The 20,146-nt window shown below is 54.1% G+C and overlaps 7 protein-coding genes across 7 annotated transcripts; 3 read left to right on the forward strand and 4 right to left on the reverse strand.

The window, feature by feature from the left end:
- Positions 1-570: 570 nt before the first annotated feature.
- On the reverse strand, positions 571-1,443 carry F5144DRAFT_643575 (Alpha/Beta hydrolase protein; the record flags this gene model as incomplete). The annotated part of the gene is made up of 1 exon (XM_066792818.1): positions 571-1,443. The coding sequence occupies one exon, from the start codon at positions 1,441-1,443 to the stop codon at positions 571-573; it is 873 nt and encodes a 290-aa protein (XP_066647395.1).
- Positions 1,444-2,283: 840 nt separating this feature from the next.
- F5144DRAFT_643577 (Alpha/Beta hydrolase protein) lies at positions 2,284-3,287 on the forward strand (the record flags this gene model as incomplete). The annotated part of the gene is made up of 3 exons (XM_066792819.1): positions 2,284-2,445; positions 2,500-2,613; positions 2,677-3,287. 3 exons carry the CDS (start codon positions 2,284-2,286, stop codon positions 3,283-3,285), a joined length of 885 nt encoding a protein of 294 aa, XP_066647396.1.
- A 478-nt stretch (positions 3,288-3,765) lies between these two features.
- Positions 3,766-5,614, reverse strand: F5144DRAFT_149405 (transmembrane amino acid transporter protein-domain-containing protein). The gene is made up of 2 exons (XM_066782458.1): positions 5,162-5,614; positions 3,766-5,100 (listed from the first exon to the last, which is right to left on the reverse strand). Exons 1-2 carry the CDS (start codon positions 5,320-5,322, stop codon positions 3,873-3,875), a joined length of 1,389 nt encoding a protein of 462 aa, XP_066647397.1. The 5' UTR covers positions 5,323-5,614; the 3' UTR covers positions 3,766-3,872.
- A 4,451-nt stretch (positions 5,615-10,065) lies between these two features.
- On the forward strand, positions 10,066-10,502 carry F5144DRAFT_627802 (uncharacterized protein; the record flags this gene model as incomplete). Its single annotated transcript, XM_066792308.1, has 2 exons — positions 10,066-10,383; positions 10,490-10,502. The coding sequence occupies exons 1-2, from the start codon at positions 10,136-10,138 to the stop codon at positions 10,500-10,502; spliced, it is 261 nt and encodes an 86-aa protein (XP_066647398.1). The 5' UTR covers positions 10,066-10,135.
- A 3,695-nt stretch (positions 10,503-14,197) lies between these two features.
- Positions 14,198-15,338, reverse strand: F5144DRAFT_565024 (uncharacterized protein). The gene has a single exon (XM_066788464.1). It carries the CDS (start codon positions 15,241-15,243, stop codon positions 14,476-14,478), a length of 768 nt encoding a protein of 255 aa, XP_066647399.1. The 5' UTR covers positions 15,244-15,338; the 3' UTR covers positions 14,198-14,475.
- Positions 15,339-17,005: 1,667 nt separating this feature from the next.
- Positions 17,006-18,533, forward strand: F5144DRAFT_565027 (uncharacterized protein). The gene is made up of 2 exons (XM_066788465.1): positions 17,006-17,649; positions 17,706-18,533. The coding sequence occupies exons 1-2, from the start codon at positions 17,260-17,262 to the stop codon at positions 18,324-18,326; spliced, it is 1,011 nt and encodes a 336-aa protein (XP_066647400.1). The 5' UTR covers positions 17,006-17,259; the 3' UTR covers positions 18,327-18,533.
- A 235-nt stretch (positions 18,534-18,768) lies between these two features.
- On the reverse strand, positions 18,769-19,847 carry F5144DRAFT_565030 (tubby C-terminal-like domain-containing protein). The gene is made up of 2 exons (XM_066788466.1): positions 19,363-19,847; positions 18,769-19,295 (listed from the first exon to the last, which is right to left on the reverse strand). Exons 1-2 carry the CDS (start codon positions 19,676-19,678, stop codon positions 19,003-19,005), a joined length of 609 nt encoding a protein of 202 aa, XP_066647401.1. The 5' UTR covers positions 19,679-19,847; the 3' UTR covers positions 18,769-19,002.
- Positions 19,848-20,146: the final 299 nt, after the last annotated feature.

Raw genomic sequence — 20,146 nt, forward strand, 5'->3', positions numbered from 1 at the left:
TTATGTGCCTCACTTGCCTCCCCCATTGGTGGGTGAGTTGGAGACGAAGAGGAAGGACTTGCGTTCCTGTTAAGCCTACTGAGATTCTCGAGCTCATCATTCGTTTCTTAAGACTTTGGCTGGCTCCATCGTCCATACAACTTACCCGATCACAAAGAATATTATCCCTTCCATGTCAACATCAGCTGACATTATTCCGGAGTTAGTGTTAGAGCAGCGTTGGTAAACGCTAGATGACCCGAACTAGGCATCATAGAGGGTGTCTTTCTAAATGAGGGAGTCTTGCGATGCTATTTGCACGTCTCGGAAGCTTTTGGCAATACTAGGTGGGATATATAGAGCATGCGATGCATCATGTGTGGCCAATATGTGGAAGTTGTGGAGAAGAGCCTGTTCTTTCATGGAACCATTGCGTAGTTGCGAGAATCTTCGTCATCCACTATCCCTTTCCATGATACTAATAATCACGTAACCTTTCGAACCGCAACAGGTCCCTGTTCAAGAAATCAATATTTCCCTTGCACGCACACACACACACACCACCCTTAGCCCGACCTGAGTGGCCCAACCCTATGTAAACTGCTCAAAGAACGCCCAGCTTTCCACCGCCGAGAAGGTTCCCGACGTGCCCGGGTCCACCGGCTGCGGCGTATGGTCGCCATCAAACGCATTCCACACGACAGGATACTCCCCACACCCCTCATACGCCGTCTTGATATGTTTCCCCCCCGCCGCCGGCTCCGCGGGCTGCCCGGCCGCACAGCCATTATTCTTAACAAACCGATCACGCATCTGCCTGCCCGCCGCAATGGGCAGCACCGAGTCCTTGGTCCCATGCTGGCCATAGTACGCCACGGGCTCGGTGCCGCCCGTGCAGCCGCTGATCTGGGGGTTGCCGGACAGGACGGCGACGGCGCGGATCTGCTTGCCCAGCGAGCAGGCCAGCGAGTAGGACATGGCCGCGCCGTAGCTGAAGCCCGTCGAGAAGCGCAGGTTCTGGTCGATGCAGAGGTCGGCCTCGACCGTGTCCATGACCGATTTGAGGAAGGTGATGTCCTCGCCGCCTTGGTTGGCCCAGCCGTTGTTGAGCCCGTTGGGCGCGATGTAGACGGCGCCCAGCGTGTCGTTGGCGAGCGCCGGGATGCCGTACCAGGGGAGGTAGCCGCCGGTGCCGACGGTCACTTGCTGGGCGTTGCCGCCGAGGGCGTGCAGGGTGAAGATCAGGCGGTAGGGGTGCGTGTTGTCATAGTTGGCGGGGAGCTTGACGTAGAACTCGCGGTTTTTGCCGTTCGACGTCAGCTTTAGGGGAGTGGTGGCCGCTGCGTCGGTGATGAGCTTGGGGGCGTTGCCGCAGCCCTTGGAGGGTGTTGCGGCCGTTACGCCATGAATGGCCGCCACGAGGAGCGCCGCCGCGGAGAAAATCTGACCAAAGTAGCGCGTCATCTTGGTGTTGTCGTTGTTGTTGGTGTCTCGCCAAACATGCAGGCTGACAAGCGAGAGTCTAGCGGCTCAACCGGGCATTGTCTCAAGAAGGGATCAAGGGTCCTTGTAAGGGGCGGCGAGGTGTGTAGCGCGGGGGTCCAAATTAGGAAAACGGAAAGGCCCTACGGGCACTAGATTGGTGGAACTTTCGGGCATTTTGTACCTGCTTGCACGGTAGCTGTTTATACAAGCGTGTGGTAGTGTTTGCTGATCATCGGCATTAGGGTTCGGCAGGAGATCAGCAGCAATAAGGCGTTGCAGCTCAGTCGTGGAGTGCATTGCTGGGGTTATTACTGGGGTTAGTGTTGGGGTAAGTGTAACTGGTTAGAGACCTTGTATGGGCTGCAACCCCTCGTCCACTATGCGGGTGATATAAACAAAATGCATGGCGTTGTTTAGAAACCCGCGGCTTTCCTGGTATGAGAGGGGACGCTGCCCGGCAAGCAGGATCGGCTCCTCGCCAACTCACATGGCACCAGATTATGCCCTGCATCCTTTCCGTGATTTGGAGCCGAAATCGCGGCTCTGTGTAGATTAAATTGACTTTCGTGCCCGACTACCTGGGACTCAGGCTATTACCTATTCGAGCTCGGGGGTCGTCGTCACGCCCCCTGGATCAGCCACTTCATCCGGCCAACCATTGCCGTGCCCGCGTGCCGCACCAACCAGATCAGCTCCGATCCAGGTTTGTGGTTGACGATGGCGATCTTAAATATCAGACTTCCGCAGCGTTATGAGCTGAGTTGAAGGCCATCAACAGTTCCATACACTCCCAGCATCTCTTCCTCGACAACGCCCACCATGCGTCTTCTTCAGTCCCTGACAAACATTGCCGCCCTTGCGGGCTTGGCTCAGAGCGCGTCTCTGCAGCAGGTCACCAACTTCGGCACTAACCCGACGGGCCTTCAAATGTACACCTATGTCCCAGACAAGCTTGCCGCTTCCCCAGCGGTGATCGTTGCCGTAAGTTGCAACTCACCCACCAAGTCCGATGCAAAAGGCTGACCCCCAATCTAGCTGCACCCTTGCGGTGGCTCCGCCCAGGGGTGGTATTCCGGTACCAAGCTCCCCTCATACGCCGATCAGCTTGGCTTCATCCTCATCTACGCCGGCACGACCCAGATGAGCAACGTATGTAACCCATCGCCCAAAGCCAATCCTAGCCCTACCATACTTACTAACCGACCTCTCCAGTGCTGGGACGTGCAAAACCCCGCCAGCCTGACGCACAACGGCGGCGGCGACGCGGGCGGCATCGTCAGCATGGTCAAGTACACGCTGGACAAGTACAAGGGCGACGCGTCCAAGGTCTACGTCATGGGCGGCTCGTCCGGCGCCATGATGACCAACGTCATGGCCGGTTCCTACCCAGACATCTTCGAAGCGGGCGCAGCCTTCTCGGGCGTCGCGCACGCCTGCTTCCTGGGCGCGCCCTCGGCCACCCCCTTCTCGCCCAACCAGACCTGCGCGCAGGGCCAGATCCAGCGCTCGGCGGCCGAATGGGGCAACCTCGTGCGCAACTCGTACCCGGGCTACACGGGCCGCCGCACGCGCCTGCAGATCTTCCACGGCAACGCCGACACCCTCGTGCGCCCGGAGTGTGCCCACCAAGCGCTCACCCAGTGGGCTAATGTGTTGGGCCTGTCACTGACCAAGACGAACTCGGGCGTCCCCTCGGCTCAGTACACCCAGGAGGTGTACGGTGATGGCACCCAGCTGCAGGGCTTCTTTGGTCAGGGAGTCGGCCATATCGCGCCGGTTAACGAGCCGGTTATGCTCAAGTTCTTTGGCTTGATGACTTAAGGGGTGTGTTTCAGTCGCTGAAAAGTATCGATAGGGGGGTCCGGAGACACGGAAAAACCGATGGTTGTCTTATTACAATGCAAGTATGTATGTAGTAGGAAGCCTCTGGTATGAAATAGGCATATGGACCTTGCCATGATGTCATTGATCTATGTCCCCTAGTAGTCGTCTATTCTATGACCTGTATGTGGTGACGGGGAGGGTCCGCCGTTGGCTGCTCCCTATCCCAAGTTATGTCTGAATTGCTACCTTCTGCATCCTTAAAGTCGGGTGCAATTCGAAGACTGGGAATAGGTATTTGGCCCCCGGGTATAATTGAAATGGTGACAGTCGTGGAAAGGTAATCTGTGGCTGAGTGACGGAACCCGTTCATCAAGGGGGTAGGGTATGTATAAGTACCTAACTTATACGAGATGTTGAACCCCTTTATTCCCCCTCCTTCAAAGCCAAACTCGGTTCCGGACCATTATTCTAGAGGAAACCCACCAGCACATCACATCATGACCAAAGGCATTCAAGTGGGTACAACGTAAAGAAACAAACAAAACGGCAATCTATCATTAAAGTGTATCTAACTACGCCACCGTCTACGCGGCATTGCTTTTGCAAGACCACGGCTCCGTGCCCCTGTCCTGTGCGATCGCCTCTCCGGAGCACCATAGCCCCAGAGCACACAGCAACAATCCAACCAGCATCAGCAGCGCGTTGAGCGCAAACTGAGCCGTCCTCTTCGGGGTTGTGAACCACTCGCCGTAGTACATCCACAACCACAGCGACCCGGGAATACCATACGAGAACCAGCTGGCGAACAGCGCACACACCAGACCCAGCAGGTTGCTGAACACGGGGATGGACTGCGCAATGATCCAGGCGATGATCCAAATAGCCGATGTGATGCCCAGCCAGCCGAGGAGGCCCAGCTTGGTATGCTTCGCGATGTGCTTCGTCCCCGCAAAGACCCGCACAAAAATATACTTGGCCGCCACGTGGCCATAAATCACACCCGCCAACACAATCGTCGGGATGGCAAACCCCCAGATGATCTTCCTGACGACCGGGGAGGCAGCGGCGGAGAGCGCGGGCGAGGGGACGTTGGGGCCGACGTGGACGTACACCACGACGGACACGATGATGTAGAGGACCGTGTCGCACACCTGCAGCAGCATCAGGGCCTTCGGCCAGTCGTCGGGCTTCTTCAGCTCGGACATGACGCTGAAGAAGCACGAGTGCCCGCTGAAGGCGACGGCGATGTTGGTGACGGAGAGGAAGGCCGAGCTGAAGCCGATGGTGCGGGCCACCTCGATGCTGGTCGTGCCGATGGGCTTCTCGATGCCCACGTCGATCATGGTGATCATGACGGCCGTGAAGATGGACGCGAACGAGGCGAACGAGTAGTACCCGGCGGCTTTCAGGGTGCGAGGGGTGTTCAGCAGCCAGAAAAGGCCCAGGCCGACGACGCCCCACACGATGGTGCACGCGGCGCTGTTCGTCAGGGTGTTGATGCAGATGGTCCAGGTCAGGAGATGGCTGCCCATGACGAAGATCTGGAAGATGACCTGGGCCCAGCCGAAGACCTCCTGGAACAACTTGCCCATGCCGATGGACCTGCCCATGACCTCGCCCGCGTCGCCGAAACTCTCGACCCAGGGGTGTTTTTTCCGAAACTCGCCCATGACCAGGCCCGAGTAGGTCGCGAGGATGCCCATAAAGACCATCACGACAATCCCGGGAGCCAGCCCGAGGTTTGCCACGACGGCAGGGAGCGAAAGGATACCCAACGACACGGTCTCGGCAATCATGACCACGCCGGCTTGCCTGCACATTAGAGTTAGCTTCCAGGCTTTCTGGTGGGACACATTGTTAAGGGTGAGCATACCACCAGGTGAGGGTATGATAGTTGATCTCCTCGGAAGCATCTTTCAGCTCGCCGTCCGGGGAGTAGGCCGGCGGGGCTGGTTCGATGTCGTCAGGCCCATTCTTCTTTCTCTCTGACGAGACCTCTGGGCTGACCCCAGCAACCGGGGCGTTTGACACCATCTGGACGGGCAACGAGTGGAGCCCTTGACGTGAGAGTTGAGGGTTCGAGCTGTGGCCTTGCCCGCGTCTAAATATTGCCGTGCCGGACGCCAACAAGCCAAGCTTCTGAGCTGAATGGGACCCCGTTGAGGAGGTTGTCGTGGGTGAGGTTAAATCAAGAGAAATCTGGGGAAATGTGGGCAGGCCGAGTTGGTATTTGAAGGAATCCGGTTCGTCCCATTTTTCTCAGGGACGAGCCATGGCAGTTTTCACCTCGGCAATCCGGGATCGGAGAGTAGAATGGAGCATCTCGAACAAGGACCGGGCAGATCCAGCAGGAATCGAACGTGTTGGGTCCATCAAATCGTGGAGTTGAGAAGCAGTCCCGTCTGGGGTACATGGCACTTCGGCCCTGTTGGTAATGCCGACTAATAATATCGCCACTTACTCACCGACGATGGGGCAATGGTGGATCTTTTACGTGGCTAGAACCCGGCTAGAACCTCGGGAATGCCCCTGACGGCCACCGATGACCGGCTAACGGCGGGTTTATCCACCTAAAAGTGACCTATCAGTTGGGTAATAGGCGGCCAACTAGGTACGAATTAGGGAGGTCCTTGGAAACAAATGCCGGGGGGCAGTAAACGTCTCGGAAACCCCGGACAAGCCGCACCTTGACCTTCCTCAAAAAAAATAAACTCAACGCAACGCAACGTTGAATTGGAGATGGTTTCAAGGCCCTCCCTCAACACTGACGTGTCAAATCTGCGGCGAGGAAGCCTGTAAGGGTCAACCCTGTCAACCAGTGGGTATGATGTAGTGGATATTCAAGTCCCAGTCTGGCTTTGGAACTGACATATCAAAAGCATTCCATGACTCATTTCCCTTGTTTCGCATATTTCTCTCCTGTAAGAACTCGCTCATGACGGCCTCCTGCCCAATTCGGTCGCCGGTTCAACAGTCAAGAGACGTGTAACGCTTGTGCTATAATTGGCAACGACAGCGAGACGTTGCCGGCCAGCCTTGTGTAGTTACGTACCGTGACCCAGAACAGTATGGGACAATGCCTAATAATTCCCGGATGCCCGTCCACTTACCGTGACCAAAGAGCAAATTGTTTGCATGTTTCGCAACTTCCTCCAATTTGACAAGGCTTTGAAGCCATTGGAACCACACAACAGTCTCCTAGGTAATGGCCCTTGCTAAAGGAGGTACATTGTTGCGAGAGCCGATGTGTTATCGTCTATCGCGACGTCGCCCTCGGGCTGCATATCATTTTCTACATCAGAGACGGGACCAGGCTCCTCCGTATCGACGTCTTCCTTTGAGATGAAGTCTTCATCCTTATCAGACGAGAAGATCTGCTCTATAACTTGGTTATTATCACATAGAAGAGCCTGGGTTGTTACTCTGGCAGGTATAGATTGAAGTGGCCGGCTGTGGTGCGCACCTGATGTCCAGGGCCGGGATGTGCTCTACAGCCAATACCCGAAGAGACGAAGGTTTTGTGCATATAATAATCTTCGTAAACCATCGCCATCGACCGTCGGTTTTGACCCGGGCCTTCGCATCCTGTGCGGCCTTACATCCCTGGCGGGGTGGGCAGGGGAAACTAAGGGCAACCTGTCATTCACTCTTTATAAACAGGACTAAAATGAAGGCTAGGCCCTTCTCAATTTACGCCCAGGATCCGGTCAGCGGCTCCGGCACGGTTTCGGGTATGGGAGGATGACTCCACTCCGGTTCAACGGTTGAGGGCTACCAAGGGAAGTTTCGATCATCAGCGAAAGAGGGTCGTATCGTCAACGGATAGGGGACAGAATCTCCCGAAGGGAGGCCTAATGTTGTCGGCTTAGCCCCGTCGACGCGGACTATGTGGTCAGGGCCTTTTCGAAATTACCTAGATGTCTCGATCCTTGTGGCGCTGGATGCATGTGGGGACAAGACGAAGTATATTCGTCAATAAGGTATCTTAGTAGGCTCAGAGCCACGACGTAACAATGTCAACGCCGCCTGGGGCAGCAAGGCACTCTATCGCTGCATCCAATCAACTCGGGCCGCCGCTCTTCCTCCTTGCAAAGAGTACAGGATACAAGCGCGGGCCGCCTACTCAGATCTTATCCAGATACATGATGCCACGGCTGTGCCCGTGGCGCCGGGCCGGGGCGAGTCCGTACCGTGGTCGCCCCCATTTATTATTATAAGTAGGAATGGACCACAGAAATGGCTCGCTATGAAAGACAGTGCTTTGGGATGAGTGTCTGACTTGCTGTCCTATATATCCTCCGTTTTGAGAGACCTCGATATCTCCGGCATGCGATCCGATGGTCCGGGGCTCGACAACGAGAATGCAGGACCTGTTCCGTTCTTCTAGCGGCGGTTCGATCAGACTGGTATCCGCTCATTGGCGGTAGGCTCAGACCGTCTCATCTACAGATCACTCGTTTTCTCGTGTGATCCACTTGGCCTCTCTCGGTTTCTTTGCACGGCTTCATGATTAGGTAGGTACCTAAGTAAGCGAGTTGACTGTACCCGTGCATGATGCAGTTGTATCGACCGACGACATGGACTCCCAATGATGGCAGGCCTTAGTGGCTGCGCCAATTTATCTCGTAGGGCGGCAGATCAGCTTCCTTCTCGAGATAGCCTCGAGTTACACGAAAGTGCTCGGCGGCAATGGCTGGGGTTACTAGCCAACTATAAAAATGCATCCGTGTCTGCGCACAAGGACCGAGAGACGCGCAAGAGTCTGACCGGTGAAACCATGTGGTCGAGCAAGAGAGGTTGGTTGGCTGCTCGAGGCGAGGGGCTCGTCCGTTGTAGGTCTTCATTGGCAAAGAGGAGAGCGGCAACTGAGGTAGAGTTAATTGCCTACTCCGGAAAGGGCAGGGTAACTTCCCGTCCCTAGTCGTTCCGGCAGACGACCGCCTTGGCAGACTGCAGGGACCTTCCAGGTTAGCGGCAGCTTGACGCGTTATCTGTAGACCGGGAGCCTGGCTGCTTTCGGCAACGAGCCCTACAAGCGTGTCGGGGCTTCGAACGATGACGGTACCTTACCACGGGTTGCCCACAATGTACAGTGGGCAATAAAATTTGGACGCTATAGATATCTTCGGCCGTCAGATATGCTTGGATAGGTAGCCATCTCACAAAGCAACGGCTGGCGGACTCTGGCTTCGTCGACATCAGGGAGGAGGTCATCCGGCGACCCCTCAGCGGCTGGCCTGCAGAAGCACCCAGCCAAGGTCTTGGCCGGGGGTTTCAACCTTGGCGTCCAACGAGCCCGTCAACCACTCAGTTTTGCACCCTTGATTTGAGATCATGGCTGGACTCTGAATGAGATTCCTGGAGTCAGGCTCGTCAGAGCTCCCCGCAGCATGGTCCCTTACATTGCAACCTTTCGAGCCAGTGTACTACCTCTTTCACAGCACCCTTAGGGAACCCGATATCTTCGGGGCCGAGGACGGCCCCGAGTCCGACTCGACCGCGCGGCCGGCCACCATCTATGGCTACGAGCTCGCCAACTAGGGCCAGTACTAGAGGCTGTGGGAAAGGCCGATGGGCTTGCACTTGCCGCAGAGGAGCAAGTCGTGGCGCGGAGCTGAACGGAACGGAAAATCATAAGATGACGGTTGATGTAGGTACCTACCTACCTAGACAAGTGGAAGCAATGGCCTGTTACGAATTCGAGGACGACACTGTCATTTGGGCACTCTGTTACTGCGGCTTAACCCAACAGCTGTTCGAGCATATCTAAGCCATAAGCTTACACTGTGTAACATGGCAGAGCGAACAACGAACGCTTCGTTTCAATTAGTGGGTTTTTTGGCGCAGACTCCCGGAGCTTTTGGATGCATCGAGCCTGCCCAAGAGACAAATTGAGAGTTACACAAGCGGCTGGTTTCTGAAGGCCATGGCCTCACTGTCATACTTTGCGACCCTTAAAGACTTGGTTGCAGTGCAGAAGGTGGGGAGGGTGGTACAGTTCTTATTAGTCGGATGTTCGCCCGGCTTTCGCCCTGGTGGTCGCTCAAGGTTCATGTGGCTTAGATGCGCGGGTGCTCAGAGAAAAGGCCCTGGTTGACCTCCTGCATTCATCCATAGGATCTTGCTCTTCACTCGTCCCGGGCATCTTCCTCTCTATGTGTACGACAACCGCGTACGTTGAATAGTTATTAAGAGTCCGATTAAGCGCCCTTGGCGCCTAGGGAAGATCAACGGCCCTCGTTTGACTCGTCTTTTTTTTGCCGCAGATGTTATGGTTAGGCGTTGATCGACGTTTTACATTGTTACTCAGCTCGTCCAACGCACTCTGCTAGGGGAAACAATGAAGACGTCCTCGGCTCCACCAAAATCCCGTGTCACGAAAAGGGGGACATTCTCAACATAGAAGGTCTGTAAATACTGGCAGACCACAGTGGTCGACCGAAAGCATCAACTCCCAAGACTTAGCACAAGTTCAACGCAGCAAATAAAAGCAAGCTTGCATATAAAGAATGCTACGGTGTAACAATGATGGTCAGCAAGTCAGCCTGAATGTTGTCATTGGTCTCAACCAAACAAGGCCTTCTACTTTAATCACGTCCGGGCTCGGGGTTTCAGAAGTTGTATGCCTCCGACTCAGTTGTATCAAGGGCCTGCGTTGATGACCAAGAAGAGCATACCCAATGTCATTCGAAAATTCGAGACACGCAGCTCCGTGTATATAAAGGGGTCTTCTCCCTCCCTCCCACCCCGAGTATATCCTCATCATCATCAGCATCACCATCTTCACCTTCTATCCTCATTCCAACACCCACCCAGCATCAACCGCTTTCCAATCAAATCATTCACCATGCAGACCAAGCAGATCCTCGCCATCTTCTCCATCTTCAGCTCCATGGCTCTGGCAGCCCCTGCCGGCGAGGTTGGGGACGTGTCATCCCGCGATGTCGGCGACCCGGAGAAGCGCTCCGCCAACTTCGACATGTTCGGCGGTGACAGATGCACCGACCAGGTGCATGGCTACTTCCATGCCAGCGGCACCGGCTACCGCTGCTACCCCGTTCCCGCCGGCAAGCGTTCCATTCGCGTCCTTGGAAGGTACCTATGTTTCGCTACCTCTATACCCACCAAGGACATCCCTCGCCCCTTATCAAGAATATGGTTGCTAGGCACGGAAAACTAACATGCCTTGTTCAACTCTCAGCTGCAGCGTGTAAACTTGGAGCGGCACGGACTGCCGTGGCGGGTCTGCCGTCATCAGCGAACGCGATGGCTGTGTGACCATCCTTTACGGCTCCGTGTCGGTCACCTGTTAAACGCCGCGTGAATGCAGTGTTGGAGAAATGGATGACTATTATGGAGTTGGAAGGGGGGAAGGAGGAGATTGCAAAGGAGATGAACAACATCCCAAGACTCGGGCGTTGTACTTTCTTTGCGACGAATTTCCATTTCTCACACTCGCTTTTTGTCACTCTTCTACGCCCACCGCTGGGGCCCCGAGTTGGAAATGTGATGTCAGACCAAGCTTACGGCAGTAGCCTAGCTTCAACACCAAGATAGCGTGCCCTGTCAAATAATCATGCTCCTCGCGGGTGAAGAATTATCTTGATCCCTAGTTATGCGGTAGGGCGCCGCTTTCTGTAACGGGGTTTACTCCGTGGGTGTGCGAGATGACAAGGCGTAGGCTGTCACGGTTATGGCCGCATGCAGGGTCCCGATGGAGGGCGCGTGGGAAGCGTCCCCAGCCAATCATTAAAGATAGGTCCCGGACCAATCAGCAGAGGAACGAGGGGAACGGCTACCGTTCCTGAGGTTCCTCTATAAGGAAGGAAAGGAACGACCACCGTTCCTCACGTTCCCAAGGGAAGAGGTACGAAGGTACCTAGGGGCCTAGATAGTATATAGTCACTCGTTCTGGAGAGCTCTGGGAGTTCTCCAGTTAGCAATCACAACTACAGTTCGCTACAAGCTCGCAAGCCTACTGTTGAGACAAGTCTATTGTTGTGCACCTTTTGGCTGCACCGAACCTAAGCATCCTTTGCAAGATTACCTTCACTGAACCCTAACAGGATAGGATCCTAGGCAGGTTCGTCACATAGGCGCGGCGATGGCTCCCAACGTCGATAGCTCGTCTAGGAAGTTCAGAACTTCAGGCGGTTCGTCCCGAGGCTACCCACCTACGCCCAGTCCGCATTTGGGATAGCTAGCGTTGGACCTGTCAATCACCCGTAATAGGACTTGGAAACATGCCTCGCACCCTTGCTAGCGAAGGGGCTGGCAGAGGATATACTAGAGGTACCTTACTTTTCTTATGTGGTGGAGGAGCTAAGGTACGTAACTACCTAGAGAAAGAGAAGGAAGTAAAGAAGTAAAGAAAACGGATAGATAAAGAAGTATAGAAATTGAGCAAGGGAGAACAAATAAAAGAAACCGAGTAAAATAGGTAGACAGGAACCTTCTGGCTGCCGAATGGCTTTCTTTGCATTCTTCCAGTCAAGCGTACAACATTCTTAACAACCGGTCTCGTAAGAACAAGAATTAGGAATAGGGTCGCCCACATAGGTAAGTTGGTGTATTGCCCTCCTAGGCCACTTGTCCCTCTACGCCTGGGGTGCCGTCCGCCACCTCCTTGTCATCTCCGAGCTTCAGTTGTGCTTATCCTGGTCTCCGAAAGACAGGGTAACCTGCTCCATGTCTGGGTCATTCTCTGGTAGGATAAGGGTTGCCACTTGTGTAGCGGTAAACTTAGAATCTTCTTCGTAACAGGACTAGCAAGGTCCGAGATCTTTGCCTGGGAGACAAGGCTCTTGCTTCCATTGCGTACGGTTACTATTTCATACGAACGCCGTCAACAATAGGCTGTGTTGGGAAAAGAAACAATTGTTATGCTAGGTACTGGCAGTGGTACTGGAAATGGTACTGGCGACACTCTGAGAAATGGCCTGCAAAACGTTTGCAGCTCTTGCCAGGAGTCTCAACTTTGGATCCAATAAGTTGCATCACCAGAGCCTCGTTATTGCCGAGATACAGGCTATACGAGATGTTAAGATGTTTCGATTGCTACCAAGAACCAGCTATTTGACCTGAAGCCATTCCCTCGTCAGAGTACGTTGTCTCGTCTTCGTCGCCGATTGTGGTGGGACTCAGGACCCGCGCCACCTAGTGGTGGCCGGTCGCGTGCTCCGGGGAGGGGACCTAGTGATGCATGGTCGCCTCCTGCGTACTCCGAAGCTCGCACCTGGTGCTGTACGGTTGCGTGCTCCGAGGATGGGACCTGGTGGTGTACGGTTGCCTGCTCCGAGGCTGGGGCCTGGTAGTGGACGGTCGCCTGCTCCTGGAAGGGTACCTGGTGGTGGATGGTCGCCTGCTCCTGGTAGTGGACGGTCGCGTAGGTACTCCGAGGCTGGCACCTGGTCCTGTACCGTTGCGTGCTCCGAGGCTAGAGCCTGGTGCTGTGTGGTTGCGTGCTCCAACTGAAGCGAACTTGAAATTAGCAAGTAGGTAGCTAATTAAAGTGTTAAGGGCATTCTTACCTGGGCCTGGTGGGCAGCGGCTCGGGCCATGGAACGTCGGTTCGCCGGGTTGCCTTTGAACGGCGTGGTGGGCGACGACGGCAGCCAACGCCGCGTCGTCGCCGCCGCCCACCACGCCTCGCTGCGGCCTGTTGTTGAGGATGGTAAGAGGTGGTTGGAAGAAAAAAAGGCGACGGCCCGTCTGGATCTAGGAGCTTTTGGGCGGCGATCAACCTGCGTGAAGATAGGAGAGGGCCTTAACCGCCGGCTCGGCCAGTGCAACAGCAAAGAGGTCAGGATGATCGATAATGCCGTTTTCAGTATCGCAATGAGTGGTTCCGAAGCTCGGCTGTGTATTACCTGGAAACACGACGAGCACTCGTACTATATGGCGAAGGTGAATGGTTTCTTACTTCACGACCGGACCATTAATACGCAATTGCCAGTGGAAAGGCCAGATAAATAAAAGTCTGCTCAAAGTCCCCTTCCCGGCTCCGTGCCTTCCCATTTCTGTTCATCGTACGATTGATTACTGGAAGGTGCAGAACGAGATTTGCAGGCGCGTTGCCATCATGGCAGGCGCGGCAGTGGGCCAGGTTGGCCTGGTGTAGAAATTCATTGCACCGTCAAAACTATGGTATCTACTATTAAGGCAGGAACCTCCTGGTTTTGGAAATCAAGCTACAATTACCGCAATTGCGACCCGGCACCGAGTCCAATGTCCGGACCGCAGAAACCTTGCGGTCGTGCACTCCGGTAATTCTGTCCATCGCACCCATTCTTTGATGGGGATCCAGAACCCAAAGTAGGGAAGTACCCAAGTTGTGCTTGCACGATGACCTGCACCCACGGTTGTTTTCTGATGTTAATATGCAATGACCGTAACAGGTGTTTGATGCTGGTCATCCATTCTTAGTTCAATTAATTGAAGTCATGGTCTCAATATTACGGCCGTCTCTGAGGCGCACAGTCGTCGAGCATTCTGCAACCAACAAGCCTGTCGCTCTCAGGCTTATGGCATGCTCCGCGCAGCCTGATGATGTTTACTAATTGAGGCTGGCTTGCAGCCCACCCCGACTTCGTCAGGAGAAGGCTAGGGGCTAGGGTTATAGAGCTTTCCGGAACTCCGGAAGGAGATGCGGTGTTTTCGGCTCCTTTTGACTTGGCCTCAAAGGGTTGGGCCGACAAATGCATCCCAAAAGCTTGCATTCCGCCTTCTGGTGAAGCTTCCGGGACGATGGCGGGGAGGGGGCGTAAGGTGGTACCTTAAGGTAATGTTGTGGTTTAGAACCAGGGGAAGGGCTCAGGGATTGCTTGTCAGACGGTCACCCAACAAACACACAGGCGACAGCAACTGTTGACGTCTTTCATCTGCGACAAAAACAACTATTATTTAACTAGGTATGTTGAGGCCATTGGCTCACCCCCGCCACCAGTACCGGCGAGATCGAGGCAGACCCTTGGGGCCCGTTCCAATAGCAGGCGGGTGATTAATGAGACGACAGCAAGAGGAAACTGAAATTTTCATCGAAGGAGCTCCCCAACTATCTAGGTAGCACCACAAGCCAAACATGAGATAGCAGCGTTGGCAATTTGCGTGAACCCGTGAATGTCGATTATACCAAAGATCCAGCTAAGTACACATGACCGTGTCCGAGGCACTCGCATTCGTTGCTACTCACCATAGATCGTTCAGAGCTGGGTTCTTGAACTTTTGCTGCTGTTTAGCCAACTCTTCTATTAGGTCCCAATTGACCGAGTCAGGAGCAATACCCTTAGGCAGGACGGCATAAACGGTGGAACTGATGGCGTCCCACGTCAGGTTAAACTTGGCAAGTTCTTTCAGCCTCTGCAGCGTGTCATCGGTGAGGAACCCCTCAGTCGTTCCAAGCCTGCCGATCATGCACTCTTTCCAGAGCTGCTCGCGTGTGTGCTCAGGAACGTCTTCGTTGCCGATGTTGAAGCTGCTGCACAACCGCTGCTTGATCCGGGGCTCAACGTATTTTAGGGAATCTGTCTTGGCGTCTTCGGAGGCGAGGAGAAAGATGGTGATGCCGTTGAAGCTGTCGAGGAAGCGGAGGATTGGAAGCAGGACGAGGTTGATTCGAGAGGAGGCTTGGTTATGGGAGGTGTACGCTTCGATCATGTCTTCGATCAGGAAGATGCAACCCCAGTCGGCGTTGAGGGTTTTGGCTTTTTCAAAGATCTTGTCAAGGTTTTTGTCAGGTCCTGAGATCCGGATCCGATAGAGCGGTCTTTGGGTCATGCGGGAGGGCACCCTGGCGGCGGACTCGATGTGATCCCCCTGGAGAGCAATGGTGATCCTTGCCAGTCGCTTCTTGCCACCGGCTAGTTGACGGCGGCGATGCCACCGCCAGCTGGGCTTCAATTCCATCGGTCCCAAGATTCTTCTCATGGAATCCTTGAGGTCATCCGACACCAGCATGTTGTCGACTTTGGCCTGGGCATCCTCAACATTGGCGTGGACGTGGGATTTGTACTCGATGTTTCGGACCAGTGTCACGAACACGGCCGCATGCAGCGGCCAAGCGGGACCGCGCTGGGAGCGGCCCGAGCCAATGATTAAAGATGGGGCATCAGCCAATAAGAAACGGATCGTGGAAGGGAATTCACGATCCAGTGGATCGTGAATTGGATAAGGCGATCCAGTACGGATCGCCTAGGGGATAAGACGATCCAGTAGGCACAAGTACGAAGGTACCTGTAGACCAGATGGTATATAGCCACTCGTTTTGGAGAGCTCTGGGAGTTCTCCAGTTAGCAATCACAACTACAGTTCGCTACAAGCTCACAAGCCTACTGTTGAGACAAGTCTATTGTTGTGCACCCTTTGGCTGCACCGAACCTAAGCATCCTCGAGAGATTACCTTCAACGAAGCTGAACCCTAACAGGATAGGATCCTGGACAGGTTCGTCACAACCAGAAGGCGTTTCCAAACGTGATGGCCGCATGTTGAACCCCGGGAGGGTGTGCGGCATGCACATGTAGGTCCGTAGTTCACTCAGGGAAACTGTCTCAGGGTTCGCTTCTGCCGTCTCATTTGGCTGCGGCGGAGCAACCCTGTCGAAGTCGTCGAGCAGGTCATCTCGCCCCTCGGGCTGGGCATCACCCTCTTTTCTTAGTGTGATGGTCTTGCCGGGGCCATTATGTTGCTTTTAGAATAGAGGGGCGTCGATAATGTATTCCCCGTTCAACTGCGTCACGTCAGTACCTGAGCAGCATAACAAAATCAAGCATATCGCTGGGGGGACGTACGGGATTGGAATCCTGATTCTGGTATACGACCAAACTCAACCCTCGCGTCATCTCGAAAGCCTTCTTGTCCCTGCGTACGAGGTAGCCCTCGTCACAGTCTTCAGCGAGATGTAGGGGACAATTGGAAGCGCAGAGAGCGACGCCACTTCCTCATCGCCCTCGAACAGAGAGCGGCGGATACGGAGAAACGTGCGGTTCCAGCAGCAATGGGCGCCTATTATTGGCAGAGAAAATACGAGCGACGGGGATTTCGAGAAGTCGGCCGAGATATCGTCATTTACGAAACCGACACGTGGGGGGCCAGTCTGCTCGAACGCGCGAAAGTCATCATCTCTTTCAGGGAGACGCTGGACCACTATATCGCCGGGACGCTAGGCCGCAAATTCCAAGTAACAGCTTGAATGGTTATACATAGTAAACTCTGCGGCCAGTGATTAAATTTGGCTTCTGAATAGGTAAATTTCAGTTGGGTGAATGAGGCACACCTGAGATGGTGGGAAAAAGTTGTGTTAGCCGCGTATCGAACGGACGCGGCACTGGGGGCTCTCGGACCATGGCTTTCACTCCTAAACCACTGACGCTGAGGCGTTCGGAGCTTCCGGCTGTGTTGAACCGATACCTCCAATACACCCACTCAAGCTACCGCTGAGCACCAAGGACGGCCTCGTTTTTGTTTTCCCTTGGAACGGTTCAAGGCTGTGCTGCATCTTTTATGTAAGGGCACCCAGTGAACTTGCCGCCCGGCGATCTTCCCCAAATCTTTGCCCAAATCACCTGCCCGGTCTCACACAGCCACCTGCGTTGATGGGCTGCAGGCCATAAGGCGCCTAGCCAACGAAGCTTTGAAGCCCAACGTGGCAGTGAGGGCAATAGCCACTAGGAATCCATCCGCGAGGTACGTCCTGTTTGAGCCTGCATGGTGCGGAGCTCAGCATGCAGACGGAACCAGCGAGACTCAACGCCCAACTGCAGTAGTAATTAACTTATTGCCGAGCCTCGTCCAAATCAAGAACATGCCGCCAAATCTGCCTCGCTCGGAACCGATGATTGCCTTACATAGGTAAGTACCTGGTAGCAAGCGTTGGATGCTTCGTGGCCCCGATCATAATCTCAACTGCTCACCATAACGCCGACTTAAGCGGGAATCTCCATTGCGTTAACTAGCTGGGGACCGCGCTCCGAACAATGGACCCCGTGTCAATCACCGGCTTAGCTCTCACGTGCTTAACCCTCATCCAAGGGTTTACTTCTCTTGTGTTGAGGGGGAAAAAGATTTACGACGGATACAAAAATGCGCCTCGAAGGGTGCAGCGTTTACTGAGACACTGCGACGACTGGAAAGCTCTGATCTACAGTGTTCGCGGGCTTCTTGCTCAGGGCAAGCTCCTTGACAAGGCGGTCAGAGCCCAGTTAGAGACTTGCTTAGACGATATCAACGACCTTCTTGAAGAAGCCGATGGCCTCATTACCGACTGCGAAGCCGGTAACCTCCAGAACAAGGACAAGTTCGCTGATCTCGGGAAGTCCTTTGACGAGGAACGAGCGAGGCTCCATATTTGGATGGACGTGGCCCATCTGCAAGCATTCCCTCTGTCCCCACATTCTCAGAGCTACCTCTTCTGATACAAGACAGCAAAGTCACAAAGAGGGACACCAAGAAAATCGACAAAATTGCGAGGGACACTACAGAGACCAGGGAGACGGTCCAAAACATCTGGAACGAGGTCAAACACCTCCAGGCTCAGAGTAAAGGACTTGTCCGCCCGGCGTTCAACCAATCTCTCACAGATCTAGCTCAACTTGCGAATGACGAATTGGGTGGAATCTGCGCGCGCAACGATGAAAAGACAACCGGTAAGATTGGAGGGAAACGACCAGCCCAAGCTTCTGGTTCCAAAGTTGCCAGTGGCGTCCACCCCGAGACATCCCGCCCAGTCTACGTCGATGGGAGCACTCAAACCGAACCCCTGAGGTCTGCTGAAAAGATAGAAACACTACCGCCACTTTCTCAATTCCCACCAGAGATTGACCTTGACCGGCTTCCGAATCGCTCAGACTTTCCGGTATGGGTGAGCGGAGTTCCCATCACCGTGGGGGGATCCTCTCCTCGCATTCAGAAACGCGGTCCAATAACCAAGCGGCAGAAAGCGGATATATCTTTCTGGCTAAGGGAGGAAAACCTGCGGGCAGGGCATGAAAGAGCGACCAGAGAGAAGAAATATCGAGAGTCTTCTACATCCTCATCTATTTAGAGAAGGTATCTAATTACCCTTTTCTCCAGGTACTCAGATATTGAAGACCTAGTAATCACTGGACCGTTGCTAAATTAGGTGCCAAAACTTGAACCCCAGCAGCGTCGCATAGTTGCACATGCAAGTCTGTAATTTACATGTACTCAAGTAGGCGATCGCAGCGCTCGCCTGTGTTGCTTATTTAGCTGCGGCGGAGTCATTATAGACAAGTCTTGCACGGCAAACGTTCATTTATAATGTGCAGATTCCGAGGTCATGCTTATCGTGGACACGGTGCCGTCAATACTAAAGGCGCCCATTGTGAGATCATCAAGTTGTCTGGTCGCAGTGCATGGCGACTCCAAACCTAAGTTGGGCAAAAAACGGATCCGAGATTCGAAGGAATATTAGGGATACCGCAGGATAGGGAGACGGCCTTTTTCGATTCAAGAATTTTCAGGAGCTGAAATCTTGCCAGCCGCCAAACCCCAGGTCAAGGTGGGTTGATCCAGGTTTCGTCTTGGGACTTTGATATATGATGAGGTATTTACAGGATGACTTATATTATGCTTCCACCGTACTGTGTAGAAGCTTCGTCAATATATACATATAATTACCCAGGTAATCAAGGCCAGTCACAAATCGACACGACAATATCTACACTTCGCGTCCCGCTTCCTTTACCCACATACCTACCCTACAAAATCGTACACGCCCCTCCTTTCTGCTCATTTTGCGTCGAATCAAGACACACGCACATGGCAATAATCAGGGCCACGTCCACGCCGGGGGCGATGGTGACGTGGTAGGTCTGATGGCCCAACAAGAGCTCGCGCGCGTTGAATAGCTTGCGGTCGATGCGCGCCGCGACCGCGCCGCTGGCCGTGTCCACAATATCCGCCGTTGTGTCCAGCCAGTTGCCCGTCATGGCGAGATTGACCGACCTGCCGTGGGATGTGGTGAAGGTGGCGTTGGCCTTGGAACTGAAGACTGTCGCGGGGTGATGGTGAGTGGGTTGGTTAGGTAGAGACTTAGGAGGTAAAGCTTGGTCACTTACTCGAGAACTTGCTCTTGACCTGCATGTACTGCTTGTCGCCGCCTTCGGTTTCGCAATTGTAAGTGGCGTGCCAGTGCAAGAGCTCCTTGACGATGTCGAAGAGGTGGGCCCCTGATGGATCAAAGACCTTCTTGCGGCCATGTAGCGATGCGATCTTGCCCTCGACGTGCATCCATCTAGATTGGTCGAGGCCCTTGATGGTGAAATCGTCGAAGGACTTTTCTTTGAGCACCAGTGTTACCGTTTGCTGGGCGAGCATATGGTCGAAAATAACCAGCGCTTGGGGGACAGGTGGAAGTTGATACGCTGCCGCCATCGTGTCTGTTGCGTGCTCTGTTTACACGCCTTATAAATCGTTACTTTGACCTCGTGGTTGGGGATGTTTTGGCTGACAACTGGCTCCGTCCTTCTTTAATTTCAGGTTTCGATGAGAAACAAATATGAGGACCACTTTCCGTCCCGTCAGCTTCATATTTACATCATTGCCTTTTCATTGCTAGGTAAGGTAGTGGATCCTACCCAGAGCTGCAGGGCAGTGCACTCCGTGGTCTCTTGGCAATGTTGCGCAAGGCTTATTTGGGTGGTTCCGAGCCCACTGGAGCTTCGGACTTCCAGCCTCTGATTCAGGGGTGGCCAGTAGTCCACAAGGCAGGGCCAATGAGGTGGGTGGTCATCCATCCACCACGTTCAAATAAGTGCTGTCATAGGCGCAGTTTACGTGCGCTGTGCCAAGGCAGATGGGGCATGCCTGGCTGGAAGAAGTTAGCCACTGTACCAGTGGTCG

Source organism: Chaetomium tenue (assembly GCF_020726465.1).
Source record: "Chaetomium tenue strain MPI-SDFR-AT-0079 chromosome Unknown F5144scaffold_2, whole genome shotgun sequence".
Taxonomy (NCBI): domain Eukaryota; kingdom Fungi; phylum Ascomycota; class Sordariomycetes; order Sordariales; family Chaetomiaceae; genus Chaetomium; species Chaetomium tenue.

What these genes read in the sequence shown, in the direction of transcription:
- F5144DRAFT_149405 (XM_066782458.1), bottom strand. Translation starts at nt 5,322, where the DNA reads ATGGTGTCAAACGCCCCGGTTGCTGGGGTCAGCCCAGAGGTCTCGTCA. An exon ending in TATCATACCCTCACCTGGTG is followed by an intron (nt 5,101 to 5,161) that starts GTATGCTCACCC and finishes TCTAATGTGCAG; the next exon opens with GCAAGCCGGCGTGGTCATGA.
- F5144DRAFT_565024 (XM_066788464.1), bottom strand. Translation starts at nt 15,243, where the DNA reads ATGCTGGTGTCGGATGACCTCAAGGATTCCATGAGAAGAATCTTGGGA.
- F5144DRAFT_565027 (XM_066788465.1), top strand. Translation starts at nt 17,260, where the DNA reads ATGGACCCCGTGTCAATCACCGGCTTAGCTCTCACGTGCTTAACCCTC. An exon ending in TTTGGATGGACGTGGCCCAT is followed by an intron (nt 17,650 to 17,705) that starts CTGCAAGCATTC and finishes CTGATACAAGAC; the next exon opens with AGCAAAGTCACAAAGAGGGA.
- F5144DRAFT_565030 (XM_066788466.1), bottom strand. Translation starts at nt 19,678, where the DNA reads ATGGCGGCAGCGTATCAACTTCCACCTGTCCCCCAAGCGCTGGTTATT. An exon ending in GGTCAAGAGCAAGTTCTCGA is followed by an intron (nt 19,296 to 19,362) that starts GTAAGTGACCAA and finishes ACCCCGCGACAG; the next exon opens with TCTTCAGTTCCAAGGCCAAC.